We start from the raw sequence: 17,117 nt of genomic DNA, 5'->3' as shown, positions 1-17,117 counted from the left end.
CTACTGTTGAGGTTAAGCCTCTCACTCATAGCAAACTCTACTTCTTCTTTGTATATAAACTCTTTACAAAATTTTGTTTAATGCTTGTCTCCCCAGTGTGTATCATAGTGTTTGGCAAAGTGTTCAATAAATATCCTGTGAACGAATTAATATGTGAATGGATGGTGAAAACATCCTTCTCTGCTCTCTCTTCTAATGCAAATCCTATTAGTAGCAAGGCTCAGCTCAAGTTTACATTTTATATAAAACCTTCCCTAGCAACAACAATGTACAATAAGCCCATGCTTCTCCTATGCCATTTTGGTCTAGCCCCAAAAATTTAGTCCTCCACTATATGATGTCTTGTACTGTTTTTCATGTACATAAATATTACTTTCTTAATTGACCTTAAGCTCCTTAAGTGTAGGCATTTGGTCTTAATAGCATCCATCTGCATAAGTCTATATAAATAAGTAAACACTTCATAAATACTTTGATAACTATTATTACTCAACTGCAATAACTAAAACACTTGTACTCTTTTTATTTAAATAAGTATTGTAAACAAATAAGTAGAAACATAATAGACCTTAGCAACTAAGAATTTCACGTTCACTGTTTTGAACAGTCAAGACTTATTTAAAGATCCATGATATGTAGTTTGTTTGTTTCAACTGAAGCACATGCTTTGAGATGGTGAGTGGCAGCAAGCATTACCTAGTAAATGCCTCTCTCACATGGGCCAGCAACAACATATCAATGTAGCTTTATCCATAGAGATACTTATTGTAACATAGAATTCTATCCATGGAATAATTGTTGTAACATAAGTAGAAACTATCTTGTAACATAAATAGAAACTATCATTAATTATCCAAAGAGACAAAAATCCCTTAAATGTTTTAGATATTCTATTTTAAGGCCGGGTGTGGTGCCTCATGCCTGTAACCCCAGCACTTTGGAATCCCAAGGTGGGAGGATCACTTGAGCCCAGGAGTTCAACACCAGCCTGGGCAAAATGGTGAAGTCTCCTTTCCACAAAAAAATACAAAAATTAGCCAGGCATGACTGCGCACACCAGTAGTCCCAGGTGCCAGGGAGGCTAAGGTGGGAGGATTGCTTAACTCCAGAAAGCGGAGGCTGCAGTGAGCCGAGACTGCACCACTGCACTCTAGCCTGGGCAACAGACAAGACTGAGAAAAAAGAAAGAAAAGAAAAAAAAAGGCCGGGCGCAGTGGCTCACGCCTGTAATCCCAGCACTTTGGGGGGCCAAGGAGGGCGGATCACGAGGTCAGGAGATCGAGACCACGGTGAAACCCCGTCTCTATTAAAAATACAAAAAATTAGCTGGGCGAGGTGGCAGGTGCCTGTAGTCCCAGCTACTCGGGAGGCTGAGGCAAGAGAACAGCGTGAACCTGGGAGGTGGAGCTTGCAGTGAGCCGAGATCGCGCCACTGCACTCCAGCCTAGGCAACAGAGTGAGACTCCGTCTCAAAAAAAAAAAAAAGAAAAGAAAAAAAGGAAGGAAGGAAGGACGGAAGGAAAGAAAGGAAAGAAGGAGGGAGGGAGGGAGGGAGAGAGGGAAGGAAAGAAAATAAAAAGAAAATTAAAAATAAAAAGACATGCTACTGTATTTTAAAAGAAAATTGGACACCATAATGATAATTGTGAGTTTACGGATTACAAAGTACTCAATATATGTCCCAGAATGATAATGGATCATTATAGTTGTTAAAGATTAAATCAGACCCTATAAAACACAAGAAGAAAAAAATGCCACTGTCATTTTCTCCCAAATTTAGTAATAATATTCACACACTGTTAATATATTACTTTCCTTGAATGGCCAAAACCTAACCATTTAGAACATAGGTTCTCAAATTTTAACATGCCTCAGAATCACCTGAAAGGATCAGTAAAGTACCATTTGCTGAGCCCTACTTCCAGAGTTTCTTATTCAGTCAGTAGGTCTAGGGTGAGAACCAAGAATTTGCAATTCTAACCAAGTTCACAGGTAACTAGTGCTGTGGTCCAAGAACCACATCTTGAGAATCTCTGTTTTTGAAGATTATAGCCAGGTTGTTTCACCATTAATCTTCAAATGGGTTAACAAAAAAAGATATAAATAAACTAAAAGAATAATAAATACAGCCAAGTTGCTCCAAATTCACACAACTGTAGGGTCCTTCACGCCCACTATTTAAATAATCCTTCACTTCTTTATGATAAGATGGCAAAAAAATATACATTATGATTAATAATTAAGACCAAAATAGCCATGATATTTTCAAAGAGATGTTATTTTGAAATAAAATTATTACATTAAAATTACTATTAGGAAAATATGTAGGGTTTTTTTACTCAAACTAAAACTCTTATACATATTTATTTTATAGACCTTGCCATCATTATAATTGAATAATAATTAATTGTGTGTTTAATGTCTCTTTTCCCCTACTTGTCCATAAGGGTATTGACTGTCCTCTATAGCTTACTGTTGTATCCCTATTGCACAGCACAATGTCCAACACATAACTGGTATTTTTAAAGGGAGTGTTGATAAATGAATAAAAAATTATTAAAAGTCTATTATAATTATTAAAGTTCCACATTATGGGGATATAAAAAGGGGCAGAAGTATATTCAATTTACCATAAGGCAATGTGGTAAATGCTTTTTAGTAATACGAACAAAATGCTATGAGACACAATGAAAGGGCTAGTTAAAGCTGCCAGCAAGTAGGAATGTGTTAGAAGGCTTCAACAAAGAGATGATAAATCCCAAAATGTAATACATCTGCTGTATCACCCGTATTGCTAGTAATCTCAAAAATCCACAAGGTTCTCTGTTAAGATTTATGGAAATGAAATGTACTCTATTCTAACACAAAGTCTAACATGTAAGGTTTAACGGCCTGCATAAAATAAGACAAGCTCTTTTCTAAGATTTTGCCACTGGTAGAGTTTTTTAAAAGTATCATTTACTGCTTGTTCTCCTCTAATTTCCCTCTAATTCCTCTCCCAAAAATTCCCCCTCACACACTGGGAAGAAATATAAGGCAATAAGTTAAACAAACAAGGCTAATATGATTTTAGAAGGGGTTGAAATCTGTGAAATATATCTGTAGTTATTTCCATACTTTATAAGTAATGACTAAAGAATAACAGATAATTTTCAATAAGTTACAAAAAACATTTGTGTTACATATCTAAAATTTAACTAACCCATAATATTATTTATTTAAAGTCTTCAAAAACAATTATGGTGGTAATATAGTTCTTTAAAAATTAAAAGTCAATTTAGAAGTACAAAAATAATTTTTCAAAATGATTCAAGGCCGGGCGCGGTGGTGCATGCCTGTAATCCCAGCACTTTCGGAAGCCAAGGCGGGCAGATCACAAGGTCAGAAGTCCGAGACCAGCCTGACCAACATGGTTAAAGCCCGTCTCTTCTAAAAATATAAAAATTAGCCAGGAGTGGTGGTGCGTGCCTGTAATCCCAGCTACTCAGGAGGCTGAGGCAGGAGAATCGCTTGAATCCAGGAGGCAGAAGTTGCAGTAAGCCAATATTGCACCACCGCACTCAAGCCTGGGCGACAGAGTGAGACTTTGTCTCAAAAAAAAAAAAAAAAGATTAATCTTGCTTCTTTATCGCCTAACTGAAGAAGTGAAGAATAAATAACCTAATAAAAGTACCTTGAAAATCTTAATGTTTCATATATACTGAATAAAAGAGATTTACATATTCTAAATTAATTTGTAAAATATCACGGAATTCCAATTCCATCTAAATGTGCAGCTTCTAGTATATTGCCATTTTAGGTTTGTTTTGTTTTGGTACATTAATGAACACTGATTATTATTATTTTATTTAGCTATTCTAAACAGAGACATAAATTAATCATAAAATATTATGGAATTTCAATTCCCTTATATTCAAATTCTGGAAAGTGTTGATGCTGTAATCATCTTAAAACTTTATTCATTTGGATAAATGTTTCCTTAGTATTACCACAAGATGTCACTCTAAGCCTAGCATCTAAATGTGCAGCATCTCGCATATTGCTGTTACAGGTTTTTTTTATTTTTTGCATTTGGTTTGGGCACACTAATGAACACCAATTGCTGTCTTTCAAAAAATTAAAGTGACTTTCTCTATTCTCAGTTATTGGCAAATAAAAAATCAAAACAAATAATACAGGGACTCTAGAAGAAAGGAGGAAGAAAGTTAAACAGTTCATTCTCCATGCTTATCAGGTATCTTGTTACTTGCCATAAAAGCAATGTATCTAACCATTGAATTTTACATGATTTTACTTTATTTTTAAAAATATCAAAAATTAATAAATGTTTCTTTTATAATCAAAGTTATGTTACAAAATACCAGTCACAGTCATGTACACAGAATTCCTCAAAGAATATACCATCTAAAACATGCTAGTATTTTTTTAAGCATATGATGAAGGACCACAAAAGGAAGACATTATTCATTTTATGGTGATGCTTTTCAGCTGGGGGCAGTGGCTCAAGCCTGTAATCCAAATACTTTGGGAGGTTAAGGTGGGAAGATCACTTGAGCCCAGGAGTTCAAGACCAGCCTGGGAAACACAGCGAGACCCTATCTCTACTAAGAATTGAAAAATAAAGGCCAGGCGCAGTGGTTCACGCATGTAATCCCAGCACTTTGGGAGGCCGAGGTGGGTGGATCATGAGGTCAGGAAATCAAGACCATCCTGGTCAACATGGTGAAATCCCATCTCTACAAAAAAATACAAAAAATTAGCCAGGTGTGGCAGCACGAACCTGTAATCCCAGCTACTCGGGAGGCTGAGGAAGGAGAATTGCTTCAACCTGGGAGGCAGAGGCTGCAGTGAGCCAAGATTGTGCCACTGCACTCCAGCCTGGGTGAGAGCGAGACTCCATCTCAAAAATAAATAAAATAAAATAGAGTGATGATTTTCATCTGTAGAGAGAGGGACTGGTTTCCTTGTCACATGTAAATATTACAGCATATTCTGCAGTAATAGTATTTTATTATCCATTTGTGTTTTCTACATTATGATTCCCTTCTATTTCTACAGCTAATGAGAGTCGCGCAAGGTACTATCGGCCAGAACAATGGGGGAAACCACTATTTTCCATTACTTGTAACAGGAAAAAAGAGGGTAGAATGGGGTGGGGGAGTTGGTTCAAACAGAATGCAAATTATGGACCATAACAATGCCCTATATTTCAATGGCTCCCTACCTATCCTTTACAAAGATATAAATCTTCTCTAGGATGTACAAGTCTACATGGCTTTTCTTCTTTTGTGTCCTTAAAGAAAACGCACAGTGAGACCACTCAAACATTCAATAAGAATAGATTACTAATCAGTACATAGGTGCCCACATTGAATTCAATAGAAAATTATGTTTTGTTGTATAATGTTGCTCTATTGTTTGCACTCTGGTTTATCCTAAAATGACTTTTAAAGACCAGCTGAAGTAAATCTATCCATTCAAAGCTGGGCACTGGGATTACTTACATAACAGCTTTTTACAGATTATTGTTGCCTCTAATTTTACTAGAGAAATTCAAACTACACTATTGGCTTTAAGCCAAGATATTTATCATTCACTTAAAATAATGGCAAAATACAATTCTTTGTCACTCATATGTCTTTCTATTCCCTCGGTAATCATGTTACATTATCAAATAATTATATTATTAAAAATATAGTAATCTAAATTATCCAACAATGCCCTTTCTAAATCAAGTTCTCAAAAATGCAAACTCTCAAAAGACAGCCAGTCTTAAGTAAACACATCATACAAATCTGTTAAGATACATTGCCATTTAGTTAATGACCTTTTACTAATTATCAACTATTAATAAATAACACTATTAATTTTAATCAAAAATTTGATGTTTAAAAATGTTCTCAAAAATATTATCTTTGTTGAATATAAGGTTTATTCAAATTCTGTAAGACTCCATTTAGAGTTTTTATTTAATACCAGCTAAGATGATTACAGTTATGTCATTAATTCTTGCTAGCCACAATAAGATATTTTTTAAAAGTTAATCCACAGGCAAAATAATCCTGTAAAGCTTTATACTTCTATTTTTATTCAATAGACTGATTTTCAAATTTTCAAAATCGAATAATTTTTAAAATTACATTCAAACTATAAAGTTGGAGTTTTTATCAAAAAGTACAGATATTTATAATAAAAAGTATTTTCATAATTAAGCCTTATAAGTTCCTATTTTTGGATTTTATATCAATAATAACCAGCATGAAAATGCAATGAAAATGTCTAGCAGACTCAGTTATTTCTTTAAAATTGTTTAAAATCAGTTATTTATTTAAATCCAGCAAAATGTATTGTATAATTGAGTGGATTTTTCATTGTTTAGTTAGTTGGTTGTTTTTTTGGGAAAAGTATTTGTTTATTTATATATATTGTTAATTTATTTTACTTCCTAAAATATGAAAAAAGAATTAAAAGCTATTTGCACAAATATAAGAGATGTATATACAAAAACATATATAAATAAACCATATCTTTAATTTTCTTTACAATCTTTAATAAAAATAGGAGAATAAACATAAGATTAAACATTATATGGTTAGCTTCATGACAAATTCGTAAGAATTCCAAAGCATTGAGATTTTCATCAATAAACTTTTCAATTCTGGATCATAAACTTTCCTAAGACAAGCAAGAAAGATGAAAAAATGTTTTTATTTTTGTTTTAAGAAGAGAGTAAAAGTGTAACTTTGATTCTGAGTAGAATGTGAACCATCATTTTTATGTTACACAATTCCTTCCCTGGAGGAAGACAACTTCCTTCTCTAGCATATTTGTCCTCAATGTTTTATAACAAACTACGCAGGGTTTTCTTCTGTGTAAACTTTTCTTCCTTTACGAAACATTCTTTCAATATTTATATCTTTCAATAACCTCTTTTTATTTATATTTTCAAACAGTTCCCTTCTAGGTTAACCTTATAGAAGAAAAAGGAAAACAAAAAACAAAATAAAACAAAACAAATCTTCCCTTCCAGTATTAAAGAAAATTATCCCAGTTTGAAACTTCGTTAACATCAGGTTCTTTGACCACATTATTCAAACTATCAAGCCCAATTCTGACCATTAAAATGAAGAATAATTTTCATAACACATACCTAGCAAAGCTTGGAATAAGCTGCTCTTAAAGATACCCATCACCTTTTTAACCGCATTTTTCAACAGCTGCTCCTCTGGTTTCCTTAATTTTTTGCAGTATTCTTCCAGTAATGATAAAGCTCGGTCAGTATCTGAAATACATGATATTATTATTATATCTTATGATCTTAGCAAATAGAAAGTTAACATTAATCTATTCTATAATTGTGTTCCTAACTTAATGACATGAAATAATAAGATAATCATAATTGCTATAAACTACCATATGAAATTAATAATTATACTCAATGGCCAATTTCAACAATCCAGTTTTATTTCTATAGTCTTGTCTTCCAAAAGAATCCCTAAATGTAAAACAAAACAAAGTATTCAATCCTGGCCATGATGTTCAAGTTAGATATAATTCCCTCTTGTCAGAGACACTTATCTTAAAATTGATGACTTCCTGCAAAATAATATCCAACTTCCTTAACATGACCTTTGAGGCCTCCCTCCCATGATCAAATATTTTCGGCCTTATTTCCCACTATATAGTCCACACTCTCCAAACATGCATACAGTGCCTAAGTCATACTGGATTACTCACTTTTCCCTTCCATTTTCCTCTACACACATGCATGTGCAGACACCCACACACATACACACATGCACGCACGTGCACACTTTCTCTCTCCCCCACCTCTCTCTTTCTCTCTCTCTCTCTCTACTTTTTCTCACCTCTGTACTTTTCTTTGCTGCTACTGTTCCCCGTGCTGGTATTTCTTCCCCTATACCACTGTATACACCCCCTAGAATCAGTGTGCTATCTTGAAAAGGGGTTCTTGTCAGGTAAATCTGGGTATGACCCAGATCTTACTTACTAGCTGTGTGTGACCTTTAACAAGTTCCTTAACCTCTCTGAGCTTCAGTTTCCTCACAGGTGTTATGATTAAATTAGACAATCTATGCACAATCCCTAGCACAATGTCTAGCACACAGAAAATAATCAAGTAAGTCAACTGAACACCTATTTTCTCTTCATTTAGATCTAACTCAAATGCTCTCTCTTCCATAAAGCCATCTCTGATGGTTAAAATTAATCACTATTCCCTCTTCTTCTAAACCACTTTGCCTATACAAATTTGTCGGCAGTCTTAACCCGTATCTTATTATTTTATGACTTCTTGAATAATGTCTTCATCCTTCACAAGACAAAACATCCTTGAAAAAGTCACTAGAGTCATACAACCTTTGTGTTTAGGTGATAATTGTCTTTGAATTTTAAAAGCCCTCCTTCCCTTCCAATCTATCACTTTCAAAAAAGCCTAAATACCAATTATAATAACAATAGCTTATATTTATTTTATATTTCCTCCTTTCTCTTGAACATTCCAACTCTTCTTCCTCATGGCCATTCTCAGCTGATGGTATTACTTCCTATTACATGGAAAATCAGAAGGCAGATTCCACAGGCTCCTAACATAACAGCTACTGACTTACCTGCAACTGTACCCACATAGTCTGCCTTCCCTTATATTACTATGAATAAAGAATTTGTGTTTCTAAGGTCAACTCCTCTCTTGAGCACTGGAATCTATCCTCTCTTGCTTACTCAAGGAAATTGTTCCATTATCAATTGCTTTCTTTTCCACTCAATCATCCCATCATTACTAAATCCAGCAGTCAATTATCAATCATCTCATTTGGCCCATAAGCATCATTTGATATTGTCACACTCTTGAAAACACTTTTTTCACTAGGCTTCCACACAGGTGTGCTGGTAAATATTTAAAAACTAGTTCAGATAAAAAAGAAAACATGGGCACCTACACGCACATGAGTTTGTTATAATTTTACTGACACAAGGATGTATAGCAACCAGTCTACAAATAATACAACCTTTAATTGTAAATTCCATTAGTCAGTGGATTCTCAATAATATTTTTATTGGTTTTTACCAAATTCTTGTATTCATAGCCAACTTAGGGTTATAATTGATGAATGAGTAGTTCCAACATAAATGTGGTTTATGTTGTCATATTAATTAATAAAATGAAAATAAAGCAACAAAGATAGTTTTTGTGAAAATCTCACTCTATCAATTATGTTATTTGTTTGCTGAATCAGATAATTTTTGAATAGCGGACAAATATTTCCTCAATTTCTGTACTAATCTCAGTGTAACAGCAATGGACACAAAATGCTTTTAACTTGCGCTTAAATTATTAACATTTACTTTATCACTTTCTTATCAGCAAAACAATAAATCAAGCCCAAATTTGTAGCATTTGCAATTTCCAAAGTGTAAATATTCCCACCATGGCCAATTTCAAGCTACCAACATGATGTCTCTGAACATGGATCTGGGAAAAGATGCACAGCAGCATACCATTATGTAGCTTATTCACCGCACAGATAGAATCAATGTAAATAACCCAAGAGCAGAGATGGTATCAAAATGAAAAATAATTCTGAATTGATGACTGTTGAGTATTTATTACTTTTTAATATAATTTAGTTAAGTTTATGTGTAATTATTTTTGTTAGAGATGGGGTCTCCCTACGTTGCCCAAGTTAGTCTTGAACTCCTACCTTGGCCTCCCAAAGTGCTGGGATTACAGGCATGAGCCACCATGCCTGGCCCATAGTTTATGCATAATTTTTAAGTGGTTGCGCTTAACTTTTTTTTTTTTTTGAGGTGGAGTCTCGCTCTGTTGCCCAGGCTAGAGTGCAGTAGCACAATCTCGGCTGACTGCAACCTCCGCCTCCCAGGTTCAAGCAATTCTCCTGCCTCAGCCTCCTGAGTAGGTGGGACGACAGGAGCGTGCCACCACACCCAGCTAATTTGTGTATTTTTAGTACAGACAGGGTTTCACCATGTTGGCCAGGATGGTCTTGATCTCTTGACCTTGTGATCCACCCACCTCGGCCTCTCAAAGCACTGGGATTACATGTGTGAGCCACCGTGCCCGGCTTTAACATTTTTTAAATGGCTGTATTTTCTTGCAAATTTGCTGAAAATTTAATGATAAGCTCTTGCAAGCTGACATGAGCCATCTCCAGCACACCGTTATTTCCAGGGCAGCACTCTCTCCCAGATTGTCTTCCTACTTCATGGATGCCCTTTCTCAATCACATTTATTAGTTCCCCCTAATTTCTCAATGAGGGTTTAAGATGTTTAGAGTACCTCTAAACATGGTAAGACTTCTTTTCTTTAATCTTACTTGCTGGATAATCTTACCCAGTTTCCTTGATAATCTCACCTAATTCCCTAGCTTTAAATATTATCAGCACGCTCAAGACTTCCAAATTTATATCTGTAGCTCAGAACTTTCCTCTGAATTCCAGACTCATATCCAACTGAATGCTCAACATTTCCATTTGGATGTCTAATAAGCATCTCAAACTTCACTTGTCAAAACTGAACTCCAGATCTTATCCACCCACCCTCAATCTGCTTCTCCTCCAATGTATCTCCATCTTTCATTCTTCCAGTTATTCAGGCCCAAATTCCTGAAGTCAGCATTCGTTCTTTTCTCTAATTCTCTACATCTATCCATCAGTAAATCCTGTGAGCTCCAACATCAAGTTATATGCAGAATCTCATCACTTCTCCCTACCTCCAGTGCCACCACCCTGGCACACCCCATCATCATCTATCCCCTACATTACTGCAATAATGTTCTACTAGTTTACATGCTGTCAACTTTATCCTCCTACAGTCTTTTCTCTTTTTTTTCTTTTTTCTTTCTTTGTTTTGTTTTTTGTTTTCTTTTAAGCAGGGTCTCTCTCTGTCACCCAGATGGGAGTGCAGTGGAGCAATCACTGCACATTTCAGCATCAACCTCCCAGGCTCAAGTGATCCTCCTGAATCATTTTTTGATTTTTGATTTTTTTGTAGAGATGAGGTCTCACTATGTTGCCCATGCTGGCCTACAGTCTTTTCTAAACACAATAGCCAAAAATATCCTTTCAAGTGATCAATTAGATTATGTCATTCCTCAACTCAAACCCTCCAGTGTCTCCCCATCCCACTCAGAGCAAAGGCCCACCTCTCTGACTTCAGCTCTCAGACCTCTCCTCTTGCTCAATCTACTCCAACCACATTATCTCTGCTCTTTCTCAAATATACCAAGAACTCTCCTATATCATGGCCTCTATACTTGTGATTCTGCCTATAACACTCTTCTCCCAGGTATCCATAAAGTTTGCTCCTTCACTTCTTTTATATCTCTGCTCATATGTCATCTCAGTAGTAAGGCCTTCCCTAATACTCCTATATAACATAGCAAACGTCAAGCTTATCCCCTTGAAAGAAATGAGAATTTCAATTGGGCAATAAGAGATGGAGGAGGACATTGTATAACTACTTCTCTTCTATCTAGTAAGATTAGAAATATAGAAATAAATGTGGATGAACAGAGAGTTCACTCCAATTTATATTAACAAAGAATGGTGATATAAATGTGTGCTAATATATTTGCATAAACTTTAATTTTTAAAAATGATTTCACACTTTACTTGCATAATGTTTTAACAACTCTGAATCAAGGACGAATATTTTAATCCCCATCTTGTCAATAATTAAACAATCAGCAGTTTCCCTGAAATGATGGTGGCTCACTTTCTAACCCATCCCTACCCACTATTTACAAATATAAATAGTTACTTTACTTACCATTGTAGGTGATCAACAATACAATAATTATACTATACCTCCCTCTCTACTTATATGTATCTGTGGGCTCTAATTATGTGATTACCTCTAGTGCCCAAAGCTTTAGTCTTTTTCATTTCCTCATTAAAGTCTGTCGACATTTTTTGGGAAACCTGCTAAGTGCTGAGCACCTTTTTCTTTTCTCTTTTTTTTTTTTTTAATACAATTATAACTAAAGCCTTTTTTTTTCTTAAGCTTCTGTGGCATTGTTGTAGGTATTACCTTAGTCGTTTATTCTTTTAAAGGGCAATTCTTGGCCAGGCATGGTGGCTCACATCTATAATTCCAGCACTTTGGGTGGCCGAGGTGGAAGGATGGCTTGAGGTCAGGAGTTCGAGACCAGCCTGGGCAACACAGTAAAACCCTTTCTCTACAACAAAATTTTAAAATTAGCCAGGTGTGGTGGTGCACGTCTGCACTCCCAGCTACTCTCAGAAGGCTGAGATAGGAGGATCATTTAAGCCCAGGAGTTCGAGGCTTCAGTGGACCATGATCCTGCTACTGTACTCCAGCCTGGGCTACAGAGTGAGACCCTGTCTCTAAATAAATAAGTAAAATACCCTGTCTCTACGTAAATAAGTAAAATGAAGAGCAATTCTCAAAAATGTATTAACAATATTCCCACAATCAAATCTACAAATATAATTAGATAAGTAAGGGGAATTTCACTCACTCATTTAGCATATATTTATTCAATAACTATAAAGAGAAAATACTGTATTGATTCAAAACAACTAGATGTTTTCTAAACCAGCAGAGCTTACTATACCTCTCATCTCTGTAGGATAAAAATTTGACACATAAAAGAAAATGCTAAAATATTTTTTAAAGGTCGTATATAATCAAGTCTCTAAGTTAGGCTTTCACACACCAGCATCTAGGGCTGGAATTGTGGCTGCCCTTCTATGCTTCTTTTGATTATTGAGAATGATCGTCACCTGGAGTCAATTCTATTATGCCCTTCAACTCTCTCTACTCAAATCCTTATTTCTGGTTAATGAAAGTTTGAAGGTAACCTAAAAATGACAAATTAAGCAAATGAGACAAATGGCAAGGATCTTTTCATACAAATCAAAAATCCCTAACCTGATCTCCATAAATTGAATAAAGTGGAAAGTTGAGGTAATTATCCAAGCAAGTCAAGATTCATATTTTAATTGATGTTTAAATAACTAAGTGGAGAATTTTTCACCTAAATTGCCTCAATTCTCCTGTTTTCTTCATTAAACTCTACCTTCATATGACTCCTGAGTCTACAGAAAAAAAAAAAAAACTAAATTTGGATGACTTGAGGGCACGCACAGGAGGAAATGGGGGGGAAGGGATGATCACTTTTTAAAATAAGAAATTTTTGCATGAAATATGCAACCAAGGGACAGTGAATATTACATAATTAGAACTGTAGGTAATCATGTGTCTGTTAATTAAGGTTCAACTGTATATTGTACATGGTTTAAGAATAGCATCACCAGAAAGTTATAAATAATTTGGGACAGGTAATTTAAATTTGAAACGGTGATTGGCAATGGTGCTAACAAATGAACTTTTAGAGAAAAGAAAATGATGATACATAAAATCATTTGCCATAGCTTAAAAAATGAAGAATTACAGAACATACAGTGGTATCATTAGGAAAACTCAAATCAAAGTATAATAGAGAAAAGGTGAATTTAATGGTCAAATCTTGGAAAGTAAAGCATTTAGAATAGTGAAATTATTTTATATAAATCTACTCAACATTTTTACAGTTTAAAAAGAAATTTTAAATGCATTATCTTATCTGATTCTCACCACTGAGAAGTCATACCTATTTTACATGAAACTGAAATTCAGAGTGGCTTGTCCAAGATCACAGAGCTACTAAATAACAGATTTGGAGCTTAATCCAAAAGCTTTTGATTCCAAGTATAGTGTTCTCTCCACAATACTACCCTTAATCCTCCAGAAATGGAGTTAAGCATATTTTTATGGAAAAAATAAAATAAAACTTGACCAATCAGACATAAATTGTATCACTGAAGTTTAGAATCTAGGGTTAAATGTTGAATCACAAATGTTCACATTTAGTCTTTTAATTTGTATTTGTAACATATAAATAAAAATGGTCCTACCTTTATAAGTCTTGTAGATAGAGAAAATGGTTATTTCAGCCATTAATCAAGTATTTCAAGTATTTATTGACTATCTTACTACATTCCAGACACTGGGAACACAGTACTGAACAAAATAGGCAATAGTCTACCCTCACAGAGATTTTAGTCTCAAAATAAAGATAATTAACTAGGAAATTTCAACAAAGTGAAAGATTAAAACAGAGTATAAGAATGCTATCATGGCCAGGAGTGGTGGCTCAGGCCTGTAATACCAGCACTTTGGGATACCGAGGTGGGCAGATCACCTGAGGTAATGAGTTCAAGACCAGCATGACCAACATGGTGAAACCCTGTCTCTACTAAAAATACAAAAATTAGCTGGGCATGGTGGTGGGTTCCTGTAATCCCAGCTACTTGGGAGGCTGAGGCAGGAAATCACTTGAACCCGGGAGGCAGAGGTTGCAGTGAGCTGAGATCGTGCCACTGCACTCCAGCATGGGTGACAGAGATTCTGTCTCAAAAAAAAAAAAAAAAAAATGGTATCATAAGGTACAAGTTACCATGGGAGTAGAGAATTAAGTTGATGCCATATGTACAATGTTAACAAGTTTGGCCTTATACCAAGGGTAGAATGACAAGCCATGGAAGATTTTTAACTGAAGGGGAACGTGACCATTTTTTAGACTTAGAATGATTAACTACAGTATGATATGTATCCATTAAGACAAGCAATAACAATTAAACATTTTTCATATTTTAAATAAATATATACAAAATTGAATGATCACAATTTTATCATTACTTATTAGACATTATGACTAGAAAATGAAAGTGAGAGATGAAGCCGGCTGGGCTTCTGTGTCAGGTGGGGACTTGCAGAACTTTTCTGTCTAACTAAAGGATTGTAAATCCACCAATCAGTGCTCTGTGTCTAGCTAAAGGACTGTAAATGCACTAATCAGTGCTCTGTGTCTAGCTAAAGGTTTGTAAATGCACCAATCAGCACTTGGTAAAAATGGATCAATCAGCACTCTGTAAAACAAACCAATCAGCACTCTATAAAATGGACCAAGCAGCTCTGTGTAAAATGGACCAATCAGCAGGATGTGGGTGGGGCCAAATAAGGGAATAAAAGCAGGCCACCCAAGCTAGCAGCAGCAACCTGCTCGGGTCCCCTTCCACACTGTGGAAGCTTTCTTCTTTCGCTCTTCACAATAAATCTTGCTGCTGCTCACTCTTTGGGTCTGTGCCGCCTTTATGAGCTGTAACACTCACCGTGAAGGTCTGCAGCTTCACTCCTGAAGTCAGCGAGACCATAAACCCACCAGGAGGAATTAATAACTCCGGACGTGCCGCCTTTAAGAGCTGTAACACTCACCACGAAGGTCTGCAGCTTCACTCCTAAAGTCAGCAAGACCATGAACCCACCAGAAGGAAGAAACTCTGGACACATCCAAACATCAGAAGGAACAAACTCTGGACACACCATCTTTAAGAACTGTAACACTCACCACGAGGGTCCACAGCTTCATTCTTGAAGTCAGCGAGACAAAGAACCCACCAATTCCGGACACATTTTGGCGACCATGAAGGGACCATCGCCTATCACCAAGTGGTGAGACTATCACCTATTGCCAAGTGGTAAGTACCATTGGACCCATTTCACTTGCTATTCTGTCCTATTTTTCCTTAGAGTTCAGGGGCTAAATACCAGACACCTATCAGCCAGTTAAAAGAGACTAGCGCAGCTGCCAGACTAAAGACACAGGTGTCAAGCTTTCTGGGAAAGGGCTGTCTAACAAACCCCAACTCTTCGGATTTGGGAGCATTGGTTTGCCTGGAACCAGCTTCTGTATTTCCAGTACTTCTGGGCTGAGCCAAGGGTCAACAGAGAGGAAAGCCATTCAGCTCCAGGGTCCCGACAACAAGTTGGTTGACCCTGTGGCCATGAGCAGAACTTCCAAAGGCATGTCGCCCAAGCGAGACTCACTCATCTATCTTGAACCTTGCCCCCCGGGTCCTAACGCCTGCCAAACAAACTTCCTCTCACCTCTCTTCTCCAAGGCTAGTCCCGCTTATAAAAACCACTTGCTCTCTCTGGTGCTTTTCTAGTTTCTCCTGTAAGAATGATTTCTAGTATAAACTCCAGGACTCTGTTACCTTCTTTTGGCACCTGGGCTCGCCAATCAAAAGGACATAATTTTTGCCCAAAGCCCCATCATAGGGGAGACTATCTGGAATTTTAGGATCCCTCCTCAGAAAAGCAGGCCTAACAAAGGCTATTCCTAAAGCTAGGATATGGGGAGCCTCAGAAATTGTATCCTTTCTATTCATACAAGTGAGGACAAAAGGCATCACTCTTCCAATTCTGGAGATCCCTCCCCTCCCTCAGGGTATGGCCCTCCACTTAATTTTTGGGGCATAACATCTTTATAGGATGGGATAAAGTCCCAATACTAACAGAAGAATGCTTAGGACTCTAACAAGTTTTTGACAATGCATCAGTAAGGGCGACTAAATGGGATTTTTCTCGGTCCTCTTTGTGGTCTAGGAGGACAGGCAAGGGTGCAGGTTTTCGAAAATGCATCAGTAAGGGCTACTAAATCCGACCTTCCTTGGTCCTCCTTGTGGTCTAGGAGGAAAACTAGTGTTTCTGTGGCTGTGGTGGTGAGCACAACTATTCTGATCAGCAGGGTCCAGGGACCGTTGTGGGTTCTTGGGCATGGGGAGAAACAAACCAAAACCATGGGCGGTTTTGTCTTTCAGATGGGAAACACGCAGGCATCAAAAGGCTCACCCTTGAAATGCATCCTAAGCCATTGGGACGAATTTGACCCACAAACCCTGAAAAAGAGGCAGCTCATTTTTTTCTGCACTATGGTCTGGCCCCATTATTCTCTCTCTGATGGGGAAAAATGGCCATCTGAGGGAAGTATAAATTACAATACTATCCTGCAGTTTGACCTTTTCTGTAAGATGGAAGGCAAATGGAGTGAAATACCTTATGTACATGCTTTCTTTTCATTGAAGGAGAATACACAACTATGCAAAGCTTGCAATTTACATCCCACAGGAGGACCTTTCAGCTTACCCTCATATCCTAGCCTCCCTACAGCTCCCCTTCCTATTAAGGATAAGCCTCCTCTAATCTCCCTGGCCCAGAAGGAAATAAGCAA

At 36.5% G+C, this 17,117-nt stretch overlaps 1 protein-coding gene across 8 annotated transcripts in view; it reads right to left on the bottom strand.

The window, feature by feature from the left end:
- Positions 1 to 17,117, bottom strand: part of DLG2 (discs large MAGUK scaffold protein 2) — a 2,190,999-nt gene that overhangs the window by 2,154,454 nt on the left and 19,428 nt on the right. For all 8 annotated transcript variants that reach the window (XM_030828789.1, XM_030828794.1, XM_030828795.1 and 5 more), the window contains one exon: positions 7,151 to 7,282. In XM_030828789.1, the coding sequence (XP_030684649.1) occupies positions 7,151 to 7,282 (132 nt within the window). The remainder of the gene's footprint in view (positions 1 to 7,150; positions 7,283 to 17,117) is intronic.

The sequence above is a fragment of the Nomascus leucogenys genome, chromosome 15 (genome assembly GCF_006542625.1).
Source record: "Nomascus leucogenys isolate Asia chromosome 15, Asia_NLE_v1, whole genome shotgun sequence".
NCBI classification, from domain to species: Eukaryota; Metazoa; Chordata; class Mammalia; order Primates; family Hylobatidae; genus Nomascus; species Nomascus leucogenys.
This window is presented reverse-complemented; position numbering and strand designations above follow the sequence as displayed.